The sequence below is a fragment of the Anas platyrhynchos genome, chromosome 13 (assembly GCF_047663525.1).
Source record: "Anas platyrhynchos isolate ZD024472 breed Pekin duck chromosome 13, IASCAAS_PekinDuck_T2T, whole genome shotgun sequence".
NCBI lineage: Eukaryota > Metazoa > Chordata > Aves > Anseriformes > Anatidae > Anas > Anas platyrhynchos.
Genome location: NC_092599.1, coordinates 14539251 through 14559892, shown reverse-complemented (window position 1 = coordinate 14559892; position 20642 = coordinate 14539251). Strand labels below are relative to the sequence as shown.

The 20642-nt window shown below is 40.1% G+C and overlaps 1 protein-coding gene across 2 annotated transcripts in view; it reads right to left on the bottom strand.

Moving 5' to 3' along the window:
- Window positions 1–4531: 4531 nt before the first annotated feature.
- Window positions 4532–20642, bottom strand: part of LOC101800783 (musculoskeletal embryonic nuclear protein 1) — a 39216-nt gene continuing 23105 nt past the window's right edge. The window contains exons 5-11 of one of the 2 annotated variants that reach the window (XM_027467323.3): window positions 18726–18838; window positions 17695–17772; window positions 16651–16800; window positions 15637–15747; window positions 6977–6992; window positions 5838–5954; window positions 4532–4991 (exon numbers count right to left, since the gene is read on the bottom strand). In XM_027467323.3, the coding sequence (XP_027323124.1) occupies window positions 4885–4991; window positions 5838–5954; window positions 6977–6992; window positions 15637–15747; window positions 16651–16800; window positions 17695–17772; window positions 18726–18838 (692 nt within the window). In that variant the 3' untranslated portion in view covers window positions 4532–4884. Of the gene's footprint in view, window positions 4992–5837; window positions 5959–6976; window positions 6993–8508; window positions 8938–15636; window positions 15748–16650; window positions 16801–17694; window positions 17773–18725; window positions 18839–20642 lie in introns of those variants that run through there. The other variant, XM_013104848.3, reaches the window with a different exon arrangement.

The window sequence follows — 20642 nt, the reverse complement described above, 5'->3', positions numbered from 1 at the left end:
GCTCACTCAATTGGCATTTAGGTAGCTTCCCATCTAAAGACATCTTGCATGACTATTTCGAGGATATTTCTTCATCTGAGTAGTTGTGATGTCTGCCTCTTTCACAAAGCATTTCAAACACATTTTGGGACAGTAAGTTTTTTTAGGCAATATGGTGAACAGATGACGGAGAGAACCCATTTGAAAAGGTTATTTCCTCAGCTCTACGTAAAGGGGAATTGAGCTGAAACATGGGCAGATGCAGGACAAGGAGGCGATCTGGGAGAGCCAGCATGGCTTCACCAAAGGTGAATCATGCCTGAGCAATCTGGAGGCTTTCTACGATGAAGTGATTGCATCAGTCAACAAGGTAAGACCAAATGATGTCATATACTTGGACTTCTGTAAGGCCCTTGACAAAGTTCCACGTGATATCCTAATCTCTAAATTTGAAAGATACAGACTTGAAAGGCAGGCCATCTGGTGGATAAGGACTTGGCTTGATGACCACCACTCTCTGGGTGCAGCCAATGGTTCTATGTCCAGGTGGAGAGCAGCGATGAGCAGTGTCCCTCAGGGGCCTGTCTTGGGACTGGTGCTTTTCATTATCTTCATCAATGATATAGATACAGTGCACACTCAGTGTATTTGCAGGTGACACCAAGCTGAGTGGTGCAGTTGATACACCAGAAGGAAGGGATGCCATCCAGAGGGACCTGGACGAGCTTGAGAAGTAGGCCTGCATGAACCTACTGAGGTTCAAGTCCAAGTGCAAGGTGCTGCACCTGGGTCGGGGCAATCCCAGACAGGACAGACTGGGGGAAGAGCTCATTGAGAGCAGCCCTGCAGAGAAGGACTTGGGGATTGTGGTGGATGAGAAGCTGGACATGAGCCAACAGTGGGTGCTTGCAGCCCAGAAGGCCAACCATATCCTTTAAGAGGGCTTTATTTATTCATTCATAGCCCTGTGCAAGACAACAAAATATTCTGAAATCTTTAAATAACACCAGGAGAGGAAAAATAACATCCCATTGGAGCTCAGATGAACTCTTAGGCATGCACAGGCCTTGGTTCCAGTATGGATTTTATGAACATCTAAATACAGATATGTTAATATGCTATCAGCTGGCACTGTGGGGACATGTGTTCTGGAAAGACCACTCTGCCTGCAGCCACAAGCTGGTGAAGGCTGGATCCTACCCACACCAACATGGTTTCCCTGCCTGTCTGCCGCATATTGACAACTCCAGGATGGCTGATAACCCTTTCTCCACTGGACCTGCAACCCTTCCACACACAGACACACATAAAAACAACAACAAAACAACAACAAACACCTTTTCATATTGCTTTTTGACAGCCTTTTTCCATTTACAACTTCATAGTAGGTGATGCCATTACTCTCCTACATGGAGAGTAGGCTTCCAGTGACCTTTTGGGAAGAAACTGCTAATGGAGGGCTCATTAATTTACTACTTCAGCAGTAATTTACAAGTTCATCATAAAAGAATCTGTCGAGCACAGCCTGGTCTTAAAAGGCTCCTGCTTTAAATAAATTTAAAAAAGCAACAACAACCACTTTGCTACTTCCAGGCAAAGTATGCTACTTGTAAATACAGTATCATTTATAGCACAGCATGTAGATGTGTATATTTTTAGAGAGAAAAATTACATTTGATTAACTTCTTTAACTTGTGTAATGCTTTAAGCCCTTAAAATGAGTAGAATATTATACTTAGTGGCCTAAGAGCCAAAGGTTTAGCTGTAATTAAGTGGATCTGTCATTGCTTTTCTAATGCCCCTATATACAATCACATGAATGTTGAACAGCTGCTTGAGCTGCACAGATTTAGGCATCCTGAGATGTTTTCAATATGGGCATCCTACTGTTTCTATATGAATCCTAATGGCAGCCATCCTTGCTGATACTGGTGGTGTGCTGGGCACAGGTCTGATTCTGCAGCACTCGGTGTTCCTTACTCTGAAGAATGAACATGCTGTGAAATGACTTCAGATCCTTGGAGGAAAGATTTAAAGCCATCACAACAACAGGAGATACTTCTGAGTGCAAGAGGACACGAAAACTCACTTTCTGGCGGCAGCCAGACACTTCCCTGTCACTATTCCTCTATGAAAATGAAGGAAAAAAAAGGAAGAAACCACATTTCCCATGGCTGGATGTATTACATACAAGGGGATGAAGAAAAAGATGACAGCATTTCTCCAGACAGCTGTTATGATTGTTTCTCTCACCTACAAACAGCTCCAGTCCTGCAGCAGCCACCAGTAACTTCCAGCACAGGATTGCTTCAGTTCATAAGGGAGAGCACACACCCTGCAGTCATAAGTGGGGAGCAGTTTTGTCCCAGGGACACACATTTACTTCCAATGCATATCTTTTTAGATGAAATCCCTCTTTAAAGAGAAAACATGAAAAAGAGATTCCTGAACCCGAGCACTTAGTGTCACACTGTGAACCATCACAAATAATTGAACCTGAAGACGTTATGGAAGTAAAGCTCTTAGCAAAACCCCACTTTCCAGATAGATAACTTGTCTTGCTTCCCTGTCACATTTGTGCTGTGTGTCTGCAGAAGGCAAAGCTCTCCGTGCTTTCCAAATCAGCACTGACATACCCAAAGATGGGTCTGAAATACAGCACCCTTCCTCTTCCTCTCTGGTTTCTCCGCTTCCAAGCAAATCTGCAATATTTAATCACTTGCAGCATAAAAAGAAAGTGTGAACACAATTTAGCCTCAGTTGTCCTTCTCCATTTTCTTTTCTAATTAATAAACAACCTCCTGCCACTTCTTCCTCACAGCTTAATTAAGGAGGTGTAGTTAAACCTGATGCAGGAACAGTTCTGGCAATATTGGAGTGAGAGCTTTTTTCTTCAGTATTTTAATTCTTGAACCTTGGTCCTTCAGAGAGGAAGAGGCTGTGCTGCCACTCATGAGGAAGAGCGGTGAACAGCAGAGAGGAAGCAGTGCCTCAGCTGCAGATAATAATCCCTGAAATTGAAAAATAGGCAAAATAAGGCTCTTTCAAAACTCTTTTGAGTTTTAAACTGTTGGCTGTGTTTGCCCCTGGAAAACATGAATAGGCGGTGAAGGAGCTGGGAAGAGGAGAAAAGAGTAGGTTTTTTTTTTTTTTTTTTTTTTTTTTTTTTTTACTAAATGCACAGCACAGCTGCTGCACACAGGTAAGTGGTTAATTCTGTGACACTTGCACTAACCTTGTCCATAACATTTGTAAACAAAACATATTATAAACACATTTATAAAATGTGTGTTTCTTAAAAGCAACAGCATCTTTATTTTTCTTAAGGAAACCATCAATTAAAACCAAAGGATTTGCTATTGAGTGACAAGTGTCCCATGCCACAGCCTCTCCTTGAGTTCTGTGGGCATCAGCATGTTTTATCCACTGTTCGTGACACAAAAAAAGCAAAGATAATTTTCTTCACAGCGCTCACTCACACAGAGACCTTGAATACCACTTTCACTTCTTAAATGGCCTGCACAAAATAAATACTATTGTTAAATAAAGGTGGGACTTACCTCCCTGACCACCCTCAGAGAAGCTGCCAGGGAATAGGCACCACCAGAAGAGGTGATTATCCATGTGATTATCCACAGGTCCAAAATACTCTGATTTAACACCTCAGGAAAAAAAAAAAAAAAAAAAAAAAAAAAAAAAAAAAAAAAAAAAAGAAGCCTTGATGTTTAATGCCATAAATCAAGATTTAAACAAATGAGTTGAAAACACACTTTGACTCAGCGAGGAGTTGTTTGGGACATGATGTGTCTGTGGCCCAACTTTTGTCTTTATCTGACAAGACCCTAAGGACGTGAGGAAAAAATATGGCAGGGAATGGGCAGAAAGTCATCACTCCATACTGAGGCAGACCAACACCCTGCCATTTGCTCTCCTGGCAGTGCTGTGTGTGAGGAAACAGTTGCGGCACTGTCCACCATCTTCTCTCACCATGAGGGAACGACTGAGGCACTGCCCGCCATCTTCTCACTGTGAGGGAAGGATTGAGGTGCTGCCCGCCATCTTCTCTCACTGTGAGGGAACGATTGAAGTGCTGCCCGCCATCTTCTCTCACCATGAGGGAATGATTGAGGCACTGCCTGCCATCTTCTCACCATGAGGGAACGACTGAGGCGCTGCCCGCCATCTTCTCTCACCATGAGGGAACGACTGAGGCGCTGCCCGCCATCTTCTCTCACCATGAGGGAACGATTGAGGCGCTGCCCACCATCTTCTCTCACTGTGAGGAAGTGATTGAGGCACTGCCTGCCATCTTCTCTCACCATCAGGGAATGATTGAGGCACTGCCCGCCATCTTCTCTCACCATGAGGGAATGATTGAAGTGCTGCCCTGAGGAGGCCATGAGGGAGCTGCCACCTACCCCAGCACCAGGGGGCTTCCCTGGGGTGCTGCCGTGGCCAGAACTCATTTCAATGATTCTGCAATGCCCATTCAGCCAGCTCCTTACGTCCCTTTCTGTAAAAGCAGTGTGAAGAAATTACACAGACACTAAAATGGTGTCATCTGAATATTTATTCATTGCTTTTGACATTTAGATCATAGCTAGTGATGGCAAAAAGCCCACAGAATTAATCTAAGTCTGAGTTAAAATTGGTCACTACAGTAAGCCAAGCAGTGTCCAACAACCATTTTTTCAATTAAACCATTATAGCAAACACCATTCAACACAAAGAATGCACTTAATAAAAAATAAAACAGAAGTTGTACCCTTTGATATGAGTCCATTCATTTTTTAATGGCTTAAGGTAAAAATAAGCTATTTAGGTCTACAGTGAGGTTAGTGTAAGGGGTAGAAAACTGGGAAAATATTACAACAATCATCTCAACAATCACTTTCAGCTCAGCTGTCAACCAAAGACGCTTTTGGCTGGTTCATCTTTAGGTTTCTCAAAGACTGTTTCACCTCCTGTCCGATCTCGGCTGAATATGGAAGGTGCTGCAGAGCCCATTTGTTCTTGGAAAAAAACAAAACAAAACAAAAACAAAACAAAACAAAAACAAAAACAAAAAAACACAGAAGAGGAGGCAATCAGTGAATCAGTTAGCATTGGTGTTACTGCAGCTAAAACATATAAGCATTTGATAAATATTTCATCAGTCCATCAACTTCCCAGACAGTAAAACAGCACTCTCATTTCAAGCACAGGGCAGCTTCCAGCATCTGTAGGTGGTCGTCAACATTGACCACCCCAAGTTCCTTGAGGTGCTTAAAAACACACTGTGAGGTTCAGGATATCACCCTGAAAAGGGGTTGAAATTCATCATTTTTCTTTGTACCCTCCCACTATTGATGAAAAAGCCAAAAACCAAAGAAACAAAACAAACAAACAAACAAACAAACAACAAAGCACCAGGAGCATTCAGTGCAAGCACCTACTCTCTTCTCTCTCACCTTCTGCCCTTTATTCCCCCCAGTACGTGTTTCATCTCAAACATCAATTTCGTACACTTTAGAGGCTCTAGTCTATGCCCAAACATCCAGGTCTTCAACTTTGGTAACCACTCTGACTGTGGGACCAGGATTTGTTTTGAACTCTGGCTCAGAAGGCAAAGTCAGAGCTCTCCCTCCCACTTCGTCCAGACAGGGAGGAAATAAATCACTTGAAGCAGAGCCCTGTTGATATCTATGGGGGTGCCAACAAGATGATGGATTCAAGGATTCTATGCAGCCAGGCCAGGGGATGTGACAGCATTGCCTGCTGCTGTTTCTGAGGTACACTCCTTCACTGAAGATAACAATTAACTCCATGCTTTTCTTTGTAAGGTTTCTTACTATTTCCATCGAGGAGAAGAGACTTACCACACTGCTTCATGACTTGGTAGGTTTTAGATTTAATTTCCTGGTTTTTGGAAAGATTTCCTCTAGCTCCTTTGAGATCTTCTTCCTTCACTGGAGGACGCTTCTTTTTCACAGGGGCTGGCTATGAAACAAAAGTATTGCCCACTCATCAGTATTTCATGTTTAGAAACAGGGAACAAAGAGGTCTGGACCTAACGGCTACAACATACAGAGTTGCTAATTCTGTATTCCACCTATTGCAACTCTGAGAATAAACACTCAGCTACTCCAGATCACTACACAACCACAACTCCACATCAGGGCAGGATTTCGTTACCTTGCCCAAAATCTGTTGCCACCATTCTGGTTCTAAATTTGTCTTCTGATTGCCCAGCCTTTGAAAGAGACAGGGCAGATGCCTGCCTGGCCCTTTTGCAAAGAAAGACCAAGATAGATTGGTAATTAAAGAATTTTTTCCAATGTTCAGGGAAAATAAACAAGCAAACAAAAACATTAAAACAAACATAAACTACTTAATTGCAGAATTATGCTGAGCCACTGTCTACTACTACATCAGAATCTCTCTGACTGATTTCCTAAAGAAGTCCGGTTTGATCTAGTTGGGATAAATTTAAGACTTGGTCCATAGATACTGATTTAAATGTAGGGAATGAAAGTATCTCAGCACTCAAAGGGGGTTTTGACAAGCACCTACTGAACACATTCTGGACTCAGAATCTGGAGAAGGAACAGGAAATCCAATACAGAAATAGATGCATCATCAGGTGGCACACTAGAATGTCCAAGGATTAACCCAGTTACAGTTTGCTAGAAGAAATTCAGAAAGACATGGAAGAACAACCCTGCCTTTAAATCAGCACTTCACAGTTGAACACTACATCAATCAGCCCTATTAACATTCCCCTCTTCATTTTACTATTTTCAAGGACTGGGTGCCAAGGTCCCACCAGAAAGACCTTACGGTGGGGTGCAGGGGGATCAGATTCACCACCCTCAACAGGAGATGTGATTAAGAAGAAGATGAGAGGTAGGCATTCCAACTTTAATCTATTTATTTATCAGCGAGAAACTTCTCTGCCCATCACTACATACGCAGGGCTCCTGATTTGGGTTTTGGCAGCGGTGGAGCTTCATTGTACATTCCTGGGCCACTGCCTGTAAAGCTAAAAACAGTTGTGGAGGGGAACAAATCCCCAAGGCCTGCAAAGGGCTTGAGCAGTGAGTCCCGGGGGGATTGCAGGGACAGCACATGCATGCCAGGCTGCACTGGAGACTTCGGCATAGTTGTGGCTGGCTATAAACCCCCAGGAACGCTCGGAATAGCTCGCTGTCAATCCCATCTACGTGTGTTGTGGGAAACAAAACACTCATGAGATCTCTGGGAAAAACACTCTACGAGTATCCAAAGAAAGCAGGAGCTGAGAGCAAACTCTTCAGAATTCGCAGCAATTTTTGATGGGTTAAGCTGGTGAACCAAATGTCTCCATAGCCAGCATTTCATTTGTCCATCTGTAACAAGAACTGGCTGGTGATGGGTCTTGGGCATAATCCACAGGAAACAAATGTGTTGGTTCCAATGCAGAAAGGGGGGAAAAAAAAATCTTTTTTTTTTTTTTTTTAGCAGGAATATGAAACCTGCTGATGTCCTTTGCCTGTTGTTGGCAACAGACAGTAACTGCGAGGCTTCTTTCCATCAGGACAAGGGACTTGTTGGAGCCACACAACTGTTAATTACTACTGACACAAGCATGTTTGTAAGCAGGGTTTGCCAGCAGCCATCCCCAGCCAGCACAGCGGTCCTGCCTGGTCTTTATCTCCTCCTGTCCCAAGTTTATGAGACATGCAATGTTGTTTTTAAGTCTCTTTTTCTTTGGAGTAAAGAAATTAAGCAGAACCATACTACTCTGTGTGGCTGAAGGATTATGCTCCATTGCCCTTCCCACATTCTCCATCCCACATAAAACCTTTGCTATGGGGGGAACTCTGACAGGTGCACGTAGCTTTGGGTGAAAACATAGCACTTATGTGAAAAACTCAACATTTCTGAGCTAATTTTAAGATCACTTTGAAACATGAAATATTGGGGAACACAGTAAATAAAAACTGATTGAACTAAAAGATGAATGCAAAAATGTGTAGTGCAACATTTCCATCCCAAGTGGTGTACAACAGCTACAGTTTTCAGTCACACTTTCTTTTCTTGCACATTAATAAATCAAACTTTGCTTTACATAGCAGCACATTCAGTCTAGACACATCCTTTCAAACTACTGTCAAAATTTCAAATAACTGGCTGAGACAATGTGTTGGAAAAGCAGAAAACTTTCAGGAAAACAGCCCCAAACGGAGCAGTGGAAATGCTTTTTCCCTTCCTACAGAAATAAAAGTACTTAGGGTAATAAATAAATAAATAAAAATAAAAACTGAATTAACCATGTAGAGAGCAGCTGCTTTCCTTCTCCATATAATTGCTCTTAAAACCTTAGTTGTTAAACTATAAAGTGGTTTTAAATATTTCAACATAATCGAACAATCCAAGCAGATGAGATAATTCACTGCTTAACAAGAATAACTTGCTAAAAAGATATTTGAAGCAAACCATCTAAAACAAGTACAGATTTGTCAGGTAACCTGCTTGAACGAGAGCCAGCCCAGCACAATGCCCCCATACCTGTGACATAACTGCAGCGCTCACTCGCCCGAAATCCTTTCCAAGGTAGTTTCCCGGCTTTGATTAAATCCAGCCTGCGCACTGTGCGTGTGCCTGTTTTTTTCCTCTCAGCTTATATAGGGCATCTAACGTGAGGTCATTAGCTGGGTCACTTTCCCAAACCAGATCCCAGGATGATTCAGGTTGACACAGGCTGTTGTTGAAAAGTTTATTCTTAGCGATGACTAGGGCTGGCAGGATTTGCCGCGCCGTGTGCCTGGGGACGGATGAAGTTCAGGAGTGACGAGAGCAGACAGCTGTGGCAGCGAGACTGCAGGGAAGCCCAATCCACAGCAAAAACAACTTCCAGGGGAGTCCACTGGGGCTCTACTTATAACTTTAAAAGGCGAAAGTTTGTTACAGACACAAAATCGACTCTGAATTCTCTTGATAGGAAAAAAAAAAAAAAAAAAAAAAAGAAAAAAAGTCTTGTTTGCTCATTCCCAGCATAAGAAAATACACTTTCTGTAAAGTTTACATAAACCTAAGATCAAAAGCATTACACTGCTGTGCCCTAATTCTCTTTTGCACAGGAACCAGTGTTGTGTGTTTTGGAGTTTATGAGATAGGATATGGTTTTACCCTTACAATCCTATTCCTGAGCTCACTCTGATGCCAGCTGGCTCTTATACACTTCAGAGAGTAAAATCACTTTCTGTTTACAGCAGGATTAGTAAGTTTAACCAGTTCATCTGTCGTACATATAGCAGTGGATTATTCACACACGAATAAATTCAGTTTTCCCCACTGTATGTGCTGACAGTAATAAAACCTTCTCCAAAACTTTTAAGATTTGTTCCCAAGCTAATTTTTAATTAAGTAGAAAAAGAAAGTCTTATGCATGGGTTGTAATTTTTATTACCAGGAGAGGGTTTGGTGGGGAGCTGTTTCCCCCCTTTTATATATATATAACGTTAATTCTTTGCATCATGCCTAATGCTAATACTACAACTACTAGCAATAAAAATAATAATAATAATAATAATAATAATAGTAATAAGTTTCTGTGACTATGCTTGACACTCAGAAAGCACCAAGACTCCAGCCAGGTACTTTAGCATGGGAAAGGTGGACTTGGCATAACTCCTGACATCTTTTATCAGGAACGGCGACTGCTGTAGTGACAGAAATCTTCCCCAGCCTTTTCTCAGGCTCTGCCTGTGATTTGTTTAGGCTACAGAGAGAGACACGGGAAGTAAATAAAATTGGCATTTTTTTCATTATGAAAACATTGCATCAATGTCACAGCATTGGCAAACTGCAGTCAAGACCACAATCTGTCAGTTGTGAACTATCCCCCAGATCTGTGGGCTCATCTTACCTGTAAATGAACTCTCTCCAGGCCCGAGATGATGCCTTCTTTTATGTGACTGTGGAGTAATTATTTGTAGGTTAAGCAGCATTTCGGATGCTATGTACTTAAACATTCCTAATGTTGAATTTCTATTTTACATCCACAGCTTAGTAACATAGAGGAAAAGTTTCTGTGAAATGCCAGTACCTATCATAAGACTGCCAGAGTGGAAAGAAAAACCATCAGCTTTAGGGAAAACATTTCTTCCATGGGGATTGGAGCTGAGGCAGCCAGAGAGGGAGGCAGCATATCCTGAATTTTTGCTAAGGTGTTGTACACATCTGAACACTGCGATTTCCACAAGACAGGGATCTTACAGCAGATGTGACTTCTCCAGGAACCTGCTTACTCAGTGGACTGCCAAGCTCAATAGGGTGAAGATTATTCTTTGACTTCTCTTTAGGGAGGCGGTGGGGATGGGGATAGGGCTGCCTGTGTGTAGTAAGTGATAAGTAACAAAGGTAACGCACAAACAGGAGAGGAATAACCAAGGTAGTTGTGAATTGATACTGTGCAGGCCCAGCCCAGCCAAACAAACCAATCTGCTTCTGCCCAGATAGAAGTGGTGAAACCAGCAGAAGCCCACTGATACCAGGATTTCTGCTCTATTTTGGCATGAAGGCGTGACCTACCTTTATGGTTCATGTCACAGCTTCACGGCAGGGCAGTTCTCCTTGATGGCCCTCCTAATTCCATCAGCACCTTGGGAAATAGATGCTAGACACTTCAGCTAGGAAACAAGACACCTGAAGAGTAAAACAGCATCTTTATAGCCTCCAGAACAGGGCGGGATGGGAAGCAAGCTTGGGCTATGCTCATTTTGTTGGATATATCAGAGAAGTGCAAGTGTTTGCTGCAGCACCCTTTGGTAGGCAGAGACAACTCTGCACTACACAGCGTGTAGGCGTCATGTCTTCTTCAGACAGCGCTACTTCTCCCCTTCTCATTTTGCTTTGCGAAGTAGTGGTGATGGAAGTCAGCAGGGCGGCATTGCTCATCTCCAGCATGTTGCCCTCTGGAGATGGGGTACAGAGAGGCTACTTGGTCCTACAACCAGACAGCCCCACACAGCCCGTCTGTCTCACAAGGAGAGAATACGTGAGTGCTGTGATATGCAGCACTTCACCAGCTTCTGAACAGGACCCTCAGGCACCTTCCTTCATTTCTACTACCTGCTGCAAACACATCAGAAGGGGGAGAGATGATAAGACAGGGTAACAAGTTATTGCATTAGGCTAAGACCCTGCCAAGGGGCAGGATACTGGAGGTTAATTCAGACATTTTCAAGTTCACACATTTTTGTAGCCAACGACCAAAAGGTCTGGCTTTGCTTCAAAAGCAGAAAGCAGGCTGTGATTATCAGCTGTATGGTACAGCATCTTAACAAAGTCCTACATTCCAGAGGGCTTTGGGTCTACGTTCTGCAACCTCAGCAGTTCTCAGGGAGCACATCTAGGGTTTCTTACTGCAAATACAGATGGTTATTTTCCATGTGTGTGCACACACTGAGGGCAAAAACACTCCTCAGGGAACAGATCTGAGCTTGCAATCGTTCTTACAGTTGTAAACAAAACTTGCTTTCTAAGAATAACAGTCCTTCCTAAGAAACAGGACTTAACTACTAAAGGACAAGAATATATGGAAATTAATACTGACATGGTAGTGCAAAAAATTGAATCTGCAGTCCCAAGGTTAAACTCTGCTAGCAAAACCAGATGCCTGCAACAGCACATTATAAACATTCAAACACGCTCACTTTTAAACAGAAGGAGCATAAAACAAGTGTACAAATCTGTAATAAGTCAAACTTTATTGTAAACCATTATACAATGTAATTACATCAGATACCCTTAGAAGTTTACGGTAACACTACTGATTAAACAATATGGTCCAAACAGAGGGCAGCAGAATACAGCTCGTTGGTTTTGCTCACACAGGCTCTACTCTGAATTTACTTACAAACGAACCCAACATTCAGTTTGAGACAGATACCCACGCAAAGACAGAAACACCTACAAAAGAGTCCCTTTTTTAAAGATACTGCAGTTTTACTTTGTAAAACCATAGTAGTCATTTTCAGTAATTGAACTGGAAACTTTAAATACATAAAAAAAGTTTGCACGCCTATGCTGTAGATCTACTCTGACTTGATGTGGCTCTTTCATTACTGGTTTCTCCTGCAAAAAGCACAGCAAAGTTGCAAACACGGGTTAGTCAAGCACAGTGGCAGAAATTCCTTGTGATGCTCAGCTCTCAGCAGAGCTGCGAGCCCGCTCCTCCCTCCCCAGGCGCAGCTGGAATCTGTTGGAGGGGATCACTTTGCATTGCTCTAATTTGCAACTCAATTTCTGAGTTTTCCCTGAAGAAAAGCTATAGTACATTTTAGTTAGCAACATTAATATACAGCATTTACCTACTTAAAGTAAGACAAGGGGACCTGAACATATCAAAGCCAGAACTTGAAAACCACGGATTAGACGACACCAGTGTTTTAAATTTATGCGAATGTGTCACAGGTCAGATACCAGAAACAGTTAATACATTTAGGTTGACCATTCGTGGTAAACTCCGTTTGCACCAATGCTTCTGTATGTCTTCGGTAAGTTACAATCCCTTTCTCTTACTTTGGCGTATACTACATAGCTTATTTTCATTAAACAATCACATTTTTTAAGCACAGCCTGAAGTAAACCTTTGCTATGAGTTGTCCTGAAGTCCCTTTACCAGGCATTAACTCAGAGCACCAATCCGAGCATAAATGCAAATGTTGTGCCACAATGTTATTATTACCGGATCAACTCTTGATGAAAAATTTATTTCAGCCTGCAGTGCCACTATATTTCAATGAGCAGTAAGACATAGTGAAGCACTAGGCACATATTTCCTTCTCTCACACACAAAAGCTCTTCAGACAAGAGCACGTAATCTTGTACCTACTGCGAGAATTCCAATTTTTATCTTACAAAGAGGGAAATTGCCAATTTTACATTTTCCATTTCTCTTCCATATGATAACAGAAAACGAAAAAGATCAATTTTGTTATTTGGCTAAGGCTGGGAATAAATTTTGTATACTTTACTAGAGAAAGTTGGAACTGTTTTTTCCCTCTGAAGATATACTCCTTTTACTACTGTGGTATTTAAAATATTTGACTTCTGTCTCTTTGGCTCATAGTGCTTTACTATGTCATCTTGCTAGGCATACCAAAATCTCAAACCAAGTGACATTTAAGCACTTAAGACAGAAAAAAAATAATAGGTATTTGTATACCTTTGCTACAACCACCTTCAAGAAACTGCTCCATAGTGCTTTATACTGTTTTGTACTTGGTCAGTAAGTTTGAGGTCTGCTCAAAACAAATATTTTACATGATTAAGGCCATAATTTTATACTGACATTTCACAGACTAAACATGAGACTAGAAATAGAAATCATTTCAATAATTTAAGTAATTATAGAAGAGGAGGGAAAAGGAAGATAAAATGAAAGCTTGTACAGTTAAATTTGTGTGCGCTGCTCAGTTGACGAGGATAGCAATGACTGTGCAGTGGTATGTAGCACATGTTAAATACTTTTATTTCACTATCTGAAATAGAACAAATCCTATGCTAAAAAATAAACACTGACATTTGCAACAAGAGCCAGCTCTAGCTCTTAAATCCCTTTGGAACAGTGAGCTGTATGAGACCATCCTGTTGATGAAAATGAATTCCTTTAAATACTGTGCTTTTGGAGATATGAGCCTGCCCAACAGTCAACAATCATGAGAAGATGCCAGTCACACAATCAATGGAAAAAAAAAAAAACAAACACAAAACAAAACGATAACAGAGGCAACACCGATTAGGGACATTTCCCCAGCCCCCTACCCCCCACTTCAGAATACCTTGATTAAGCTTCCATTGTCATTAGTTTCTAGATTTAGTCTAAAAGAAACACTAGTATTTAAACTTATTGCAGTTATTACATTTCAGTGCACAGTAACAGAGGTCAGTGGCTCAACTAAACTTGCAAACGTTATGTTTGGTAAAATGTCCCTTTTAGTCAGCCGGATCTGCCGAGGTGTACCTGAAGTCTCAGAACATTGTGTTCACCTCAGCAGCCAAGCAGTGAAAAGGAATGCTGGAATAGTGAAAGGAAGTAAGGGAGCGCACAGTTCAGTATTTACTAAGGCCCAAGAACCCCATTTAAGTGGCCTGGATAATAAATCACATTAAGACCTAGTAAATCTATAAAAATGTAAAAAATCTTAAAAAGTTCTGAGCAGTTTTCTGATGAAACTGTTTGGTTTAAGGCTTGGACATTTCTGATGTCTAGATTGTACAACAGATCTCCAATTTGTTTCTGTTGTCACCTCTTCGACACACTGCCTTGTCCTGCACAAGGTTTAGCTACGTAAGGAAAGCCGTCAGAAACAATCATTTAGAAAATTTGCAAAGCAAAAGTAACTGAAAACATGTCTGCAGGGTTTTAGAGCAGCACATGTTGGCAATTATTAGAAGACAGACACTGAAAACTGCAGAAATTCTGTAGTGACTATTATACCTCTCTTTAAAAAAAAAAAAAAAAAAACCACTAAAGAATAAGCAGACTTAAAGGAAATTAAACAGAAGAAACCCATTTTTAAGCACATTAAATAGAAGATTGCATTTTCAACAATATCAAGTATGGGACAGAATTATTCACAATACTGTAGCACAGCTCCTCCAATCAGATCAAGGTCCTGGATGGCAGGCCCTATACAAGGAAAAGTGAAAGAAACATTCCATCTCTCTTGCATTATATGAGAGGTACACATAACAGACTTAGAGAAACAAAAATAATTAAAGTCATCCATAGATATATTCATTTCACAAATAAGTAACCTATCACAACAGATTTTTGTTATACACTAAAGTGCACATTTGTCAAATATGCAAACAACACCTCCTATTAAAAAAGGTACTTTCAAATTATGTGGTCAAAAGCACACTTAGGACTGCATTTTTAGTGATATTTGGTGACTTCAGCAGTGACAGAGAGCCTTTCCCTTTGCAACCTCTTTGTCTTAAACCAGGACGCAAGGATAAAACGATTTTCACTACAAATCTTATGACCTTTTCTGCACAAAAAAGGGAACTGCACCCTTTTCTCTGACAAAGAGAATCTTTAAATACAACTGTATGAAAATATAACTTAAATATAAAATAGTCAAATAGATTTGAGGAGACTTGGAAAAAATCTTTGTTCCACCTATTAGTTCCATAGGTACCTGGTAGCAAGTAAACATTTGTACTTAAAAAAATAACATTAAGTTACAGCTTGTAACCATAAACTATTCTGCTCTAGGAATTATGCTGCAAAAGCCAGTTTTAGTAATAAAACACACTAACTTAGTTGATTCAGATGCCTTTTTGAGAACATCTTACACTGTATCATTCACTAACCATAAATGAAAGATTGCTGTATCTGTTTTCTATGATCTTCTCTGAAATGTCAGATACAAATCACCTTAGTGGCTAGTCCTTAACAACGCTGTTTTCACATATGATGAAAAGACATTCTTGCATAATTGGTCAGTGTGTCTGTAGTGCAACTGAACTGCAAGTCTTCCAAATGCTTGCATTATGTTGGTAGACCTTGCTTTTAAGTCAGTTTGTATGAAAAGGGAGATGCAATTGCAACATTAAAACCCACTGACTGAGGAGTTCTTGCCATGAAACCTGCAAATACACAGGTCAGGGAATGTGTCATACAGGCAGACCAAAACGATGTTTCTTTTTCTTAATGGACTTTAGGTTGGTCAGTCTACGCAGGTCCTCTTCAGCGTCTGATTCCTCCATCTCATCATCTGCTGAAATGAGGATCTAAAAAACAAATTACAGTTTCTGAGTAACATGGATAAAAGTCATGGTCTTTCCTCGTTCTACTTTTAACTTACAATTTTTTATGCTTGCAAAGGACTTTAGTATTTGCTCTAGGAAGAGCTTACAGAACATAAATGGGATTTACTGCCAGTACTATCAAAAAACTGCATTATGTCATGCACTCTACTGGAACCTCAAGTAAGAACCTCAAAGAAGGATGCATGCAAATTAATCTCTACTACAATCACAGACTCTTAACCTAAAGATTTGATTCCAGCACCTCCAGAACAGTGGGGGCAGCTTCCTGTTAAAGTGAAAGGGAATACATAAGCTCCTCACCAACATTTGCAATATGATAGTCATTTTATTAAAAAACAAAACATACAGGCAGCACTGCCTAGAATGCAGAAAACTGACTAAATGCATCAACTGACTAAAGCAAAAAACTTACCTTCAGAGATACTGCCCATCCAGACAAGCTATACTAAATAATATTAAGTGGGCAGTTTTAAAAAGTTATTTGCAAGAGCAAAGACAAGTACTTCTACAAAAATCAGGCCAATTGCCTCCTCCAGCTTCCTCTTACTTTAAGCCATTAACCTGTCTTCAAATCAGAATGGTCTGTTAGCTTTGTACTCTGTGTGGGATCTGTAGAAGTAGTTGTAACACAGTTCACCTGTGACATTTACACGTATTACGTCTTCCTGCTCATTTGAAAAGAAAATAACTAACTGGTGAGTGGTGCAACAATAACTTTTCTTAACTGGTTTTCATTTGCAAACACTAGGAACCACTGTTAGAGGTACATGCAAAGAATATCAAAACCGAGTTGAAAATGTTACAGTAACATGAGGGATGAACTGGATTGATATTGCATTAATTGCAGTAATGAACTCTACATACTTCAGACTCTGACTCTTCATGTGATGCTGCTCTCCTATATCGGACTTTACTTCCATTTCTCGAATCTTGTCCTGCTTCCTTTTCTTCGAGTTTAGCTTTTGTCTTCCCTTTCTTCATAAGAAAATTATCTACTACCCAGAACATTAATGCCTGGTAAAAAGAAAGAGGAAGGTGACAGTTCAGTTTTCCTCAGATCAGCATATGTTTGTTCAGTCAGCATTTGGACGGAATTAGGAAAGCTTAAAAATAGTTCTGAATTGGCCAAAAAGGTAAAGTTTTTTTTGGCATACAGTCCCATGGCTTATTATACACTGCATGAATGCTCTAGAACACTTCCACTTTATTCTTTTGCAGAAGAGGAGAGAATAAGGAAAACAGTTGCTGTTCAGAGTGATCATACGTTAACTCTTTGTGTAGAAATGTGAATGGCTTAGGCAGACATCTTATTGCAACAAACTTTCAGTTTGCAAAGACAAAATCCATGCTTGAACAAATTAATGAAAGCAAAAGCTGCCAGCATGTATTACATGCAAAGATACCATCTCTGACTCTTGTTCCTAAATCCCAGATTGCTGGAAGGGTATTCTTTATGAAGGTTGATTACACACTTCCCTTTCCTTCCTGCATAGGCCAGCCGCTATCAGCTGTCATCAGACACAGGATACTTCACAGTACAGCCATCCTTAGCCCAACTGTTTCCCAAAGCAAATTTCATCGTCATTTCATAATCTCTATGTCAGTATCTCAGTAGTACATTCAATCTACCGAAGTCATCAGCCCAAAAGGGTCAATGAAGCATTTCTACGCCTCTTCTCAGCCTGGTTACTTAGCTCAGTATAGGTTTCAGCTAAGAATAATCTACGTATCCAGGCATTTTCTCCATTCTTTAACACCCTTCCTTTTTAAAAATTAAAATAACTTAAACATTGAGGTACATTATGCTATATATTTAAGGATTAACATTTAAGGATTAATGTTATTTAACTATTACATGGGAGAAAATTACAAGTAAACGTCTCACAGAAGCATGCAAGTCATACTAACATTAACAAAGAAGGGAACTATCAACATGACGATAGCCAACTCCAACTGGGGGTTCTCTATAGGATTCAATAAAGCTACCTGTGAAAAGAAAAGGATTAAATTCAGATCATGGCAGCACGTGCTCACAACTTGATTAGTAAATGCAATTATTTTTGTACTAGCTAACGCTATAGAAATAATTTACGTGAACCTAAAAAGGACAGCTTTGTGTAAAAAGGAAAATATTTAGGACAGCTTATAAATCACAACAGATAAGTAAGCGGGGCTGGCAAGAAACTTAACTCTGTTGTTTTTGTTTATAGAAGTCTGAAGAGATGCATTCAAACCATCTTGGCCATTTTAGAGCTGTATGCTCTCAAGGAACATGTTTTTAAGTTTTATCTTAAGAAAATTCAAACAGACCAGAGCTTTACAAAATACACAGTAAGGAGAAGATTCAGAGTTCCCAAATTAGTCCAGGCAATATAATAGGAACTAATTGGTTTTAATGCGCTACAGCACCACACCCCATCACTTCTGAGTATTAAGTTACACTGATGCTAAAATAAATATTTATCCAGTCATCAGCAATTGGCTTCACTAATCCACTGCAAATTACTAAAAGCCTACAAATTAGGTTTATGAACAAAACCGTGCAAAGGAAATCTAAAATACTGCAGAAAGCAAAACAGAACAGCTTTGAAAAAGGGTTAAGAAAATGAGAAAAGGAAAAACCACTATCTTCAAGAGTATCTACACTATCTACCCAGACAAGTAGATAGAATTAAATTTTATACATTGTAGTATATATTTATATAAACATAAAATAAATAAATAAATAAATATTTTTTTTCTGGCAATGAATGACAGAAAGCCTATTTAACTGTACCCTAATCAAGGTACAGGAACATACTGTCCCCAGAATTAAATGGCATTGACTGTAGTCTGTTTTGATGGACAGGTCAACCAATTAAACACTGGAACATTAGAAATCTATGTTTTATGGCTTCCACCTGAAATTCATTTGTAAGATGGTGTAAAAAAACACAAACCTCCTTCCACTGAGGTATCAGAAGCACTATAATGATGATGGTTTTCTCGAACATCATAATCATGATGTACAGAGCACACTGCCCCACCCAGGCACAGCACTGCAGTGGGTCACCTGCAATAAGGAAGAAAGGTTCAAGAGATGCGTATGCTTCGTTTTACTTCACAGCAAACATTTCAGAAAAGCAGTATTAGAGGAAGGGCACCTATATCCCCTCAGTGCCTTCCACTATTTCCTTAGTGCTGTTCCTTGCCCTCCCTCAGCCTCACCTCAATTTTCAGAAAGTATCAGAAACTGAGAACACACAGACTTTGTCCGAGTCAGCGGTGCCTGCTTATGTGCTATTTTACCTAATCTGATGGTGAGCTAGATATAGCTGCGTTACCTTTATTTCTCACAAAACTGTTCTTTTTTCTCCTCTATCACAAAGCACTGAGTTTCCTAGAAGGGTAAAACTTAAAACAAACATGGCTGAGGAGAAGCATCTTTCCCTTCACTACTACTTAAAATAGAAACATGAGGATTTCTGCCATTCTCCCTAGACTACCTTAAGCATATCTTTCGTCTCTACAAAGTTGGCTGCTGTAACTAACCGATCTTAATTGCAGCAACAGGTGCAAGCACCGATATGAAAAAAAATTAATTAAACAAGAAGTTAACTAAGATCACATTTTCATTTCAGTCTGAAAGGGTTTGAAGCTCTGCTGCACCCCATTAGAACATGGCAGAGTGAAAACCTGAGTGCATTGCTCTCTGCCAACAGAACGAAGACCATCTTAGACAAATACTGGAACAGGAAAGCTCTGTAAACTATTAGATTCCATGAAAGCAAGGAGAGAGAAAAAAAAGGAAAAGAGAGGAACGGTATGCCTAGCAGCTTTGCAGGGGAGCTTAAAGTAGCACTTCACTGGAAATGAAAAGGAAGCTTTGGCAGGGGCTGTTAGCTCTTTAGACTTCTCAGCAGCCTTCTGCACCATCTTCAAACGCAGCTTAGAACTCTTCAGGCTGGGGATGAACAATGTGCAATGGAAATTCAGATGCCTTTATGTATTTGTAATGCATAATGGATAGTTGCTGCTTCCTTTTCTGGAAGATTTCTGAAAGCCTTTCAGTACTAATACTTGGTAATAGTCTTGAGACTTACTGTTTGCTGCTTAAATGCTAGAAAGAAAAAACGATAAATCAGATCGGAGTCCAAGACAAAGGACATTTTCCAAATAAGTTTTAGAGTAAGAGCTAATGGATCAACACTCAGTAGTCCAAAAGAAAAACAGTTAAATAATCAAGTTTTATAGTTACGCACTGCAGTTTAAGGCTTCTTTTGTGGAAAAAAAATAATATATATATGTATATAAGATTTGAAGGCAGAAACATCAGTAATTCTTAAGTAAGCAACTGTGATTCTTCTGGGGCTGCAAGGCCTGAGTTACATTTGATAATGAAATTGTATACTCCGCATTTTTATTTGCATTCTCTAGTTTTCTTCAGTAAATAGCAAATATGGAAAAAATGAGATCTCTGGAGACACTTTCAAACCAAGTTTTTTAAACAATTTTATAAATTATGCAATTGGAGTGAAAAATGTTAATAGCACTGTCACATCTAAGCTGTGTTCCCAAGAATATCTGGGACATTCGTAAATCAAAGATTCAGTGCATAAACTCAAATCAGAACTTTAAAGCTAATGTTGAAGCCATTAAGTCCTAATTTCATTTCCAAAGTCTGGGACAGTCTTCTGAATTCTGATTTTATGCCTTCCATGTATAATCTGCGCACTTAGAACATCCTGCAAATCAAAAGAAATTTTGCTACAAAAAACAAAAAAACAAACAAACAAAAAAAACCAATCCACATTAAGACAGAAACTGAAAAATTCTGAAGCCTTTGTTTGCTACAGTGACAACGGTAGCAACATTTA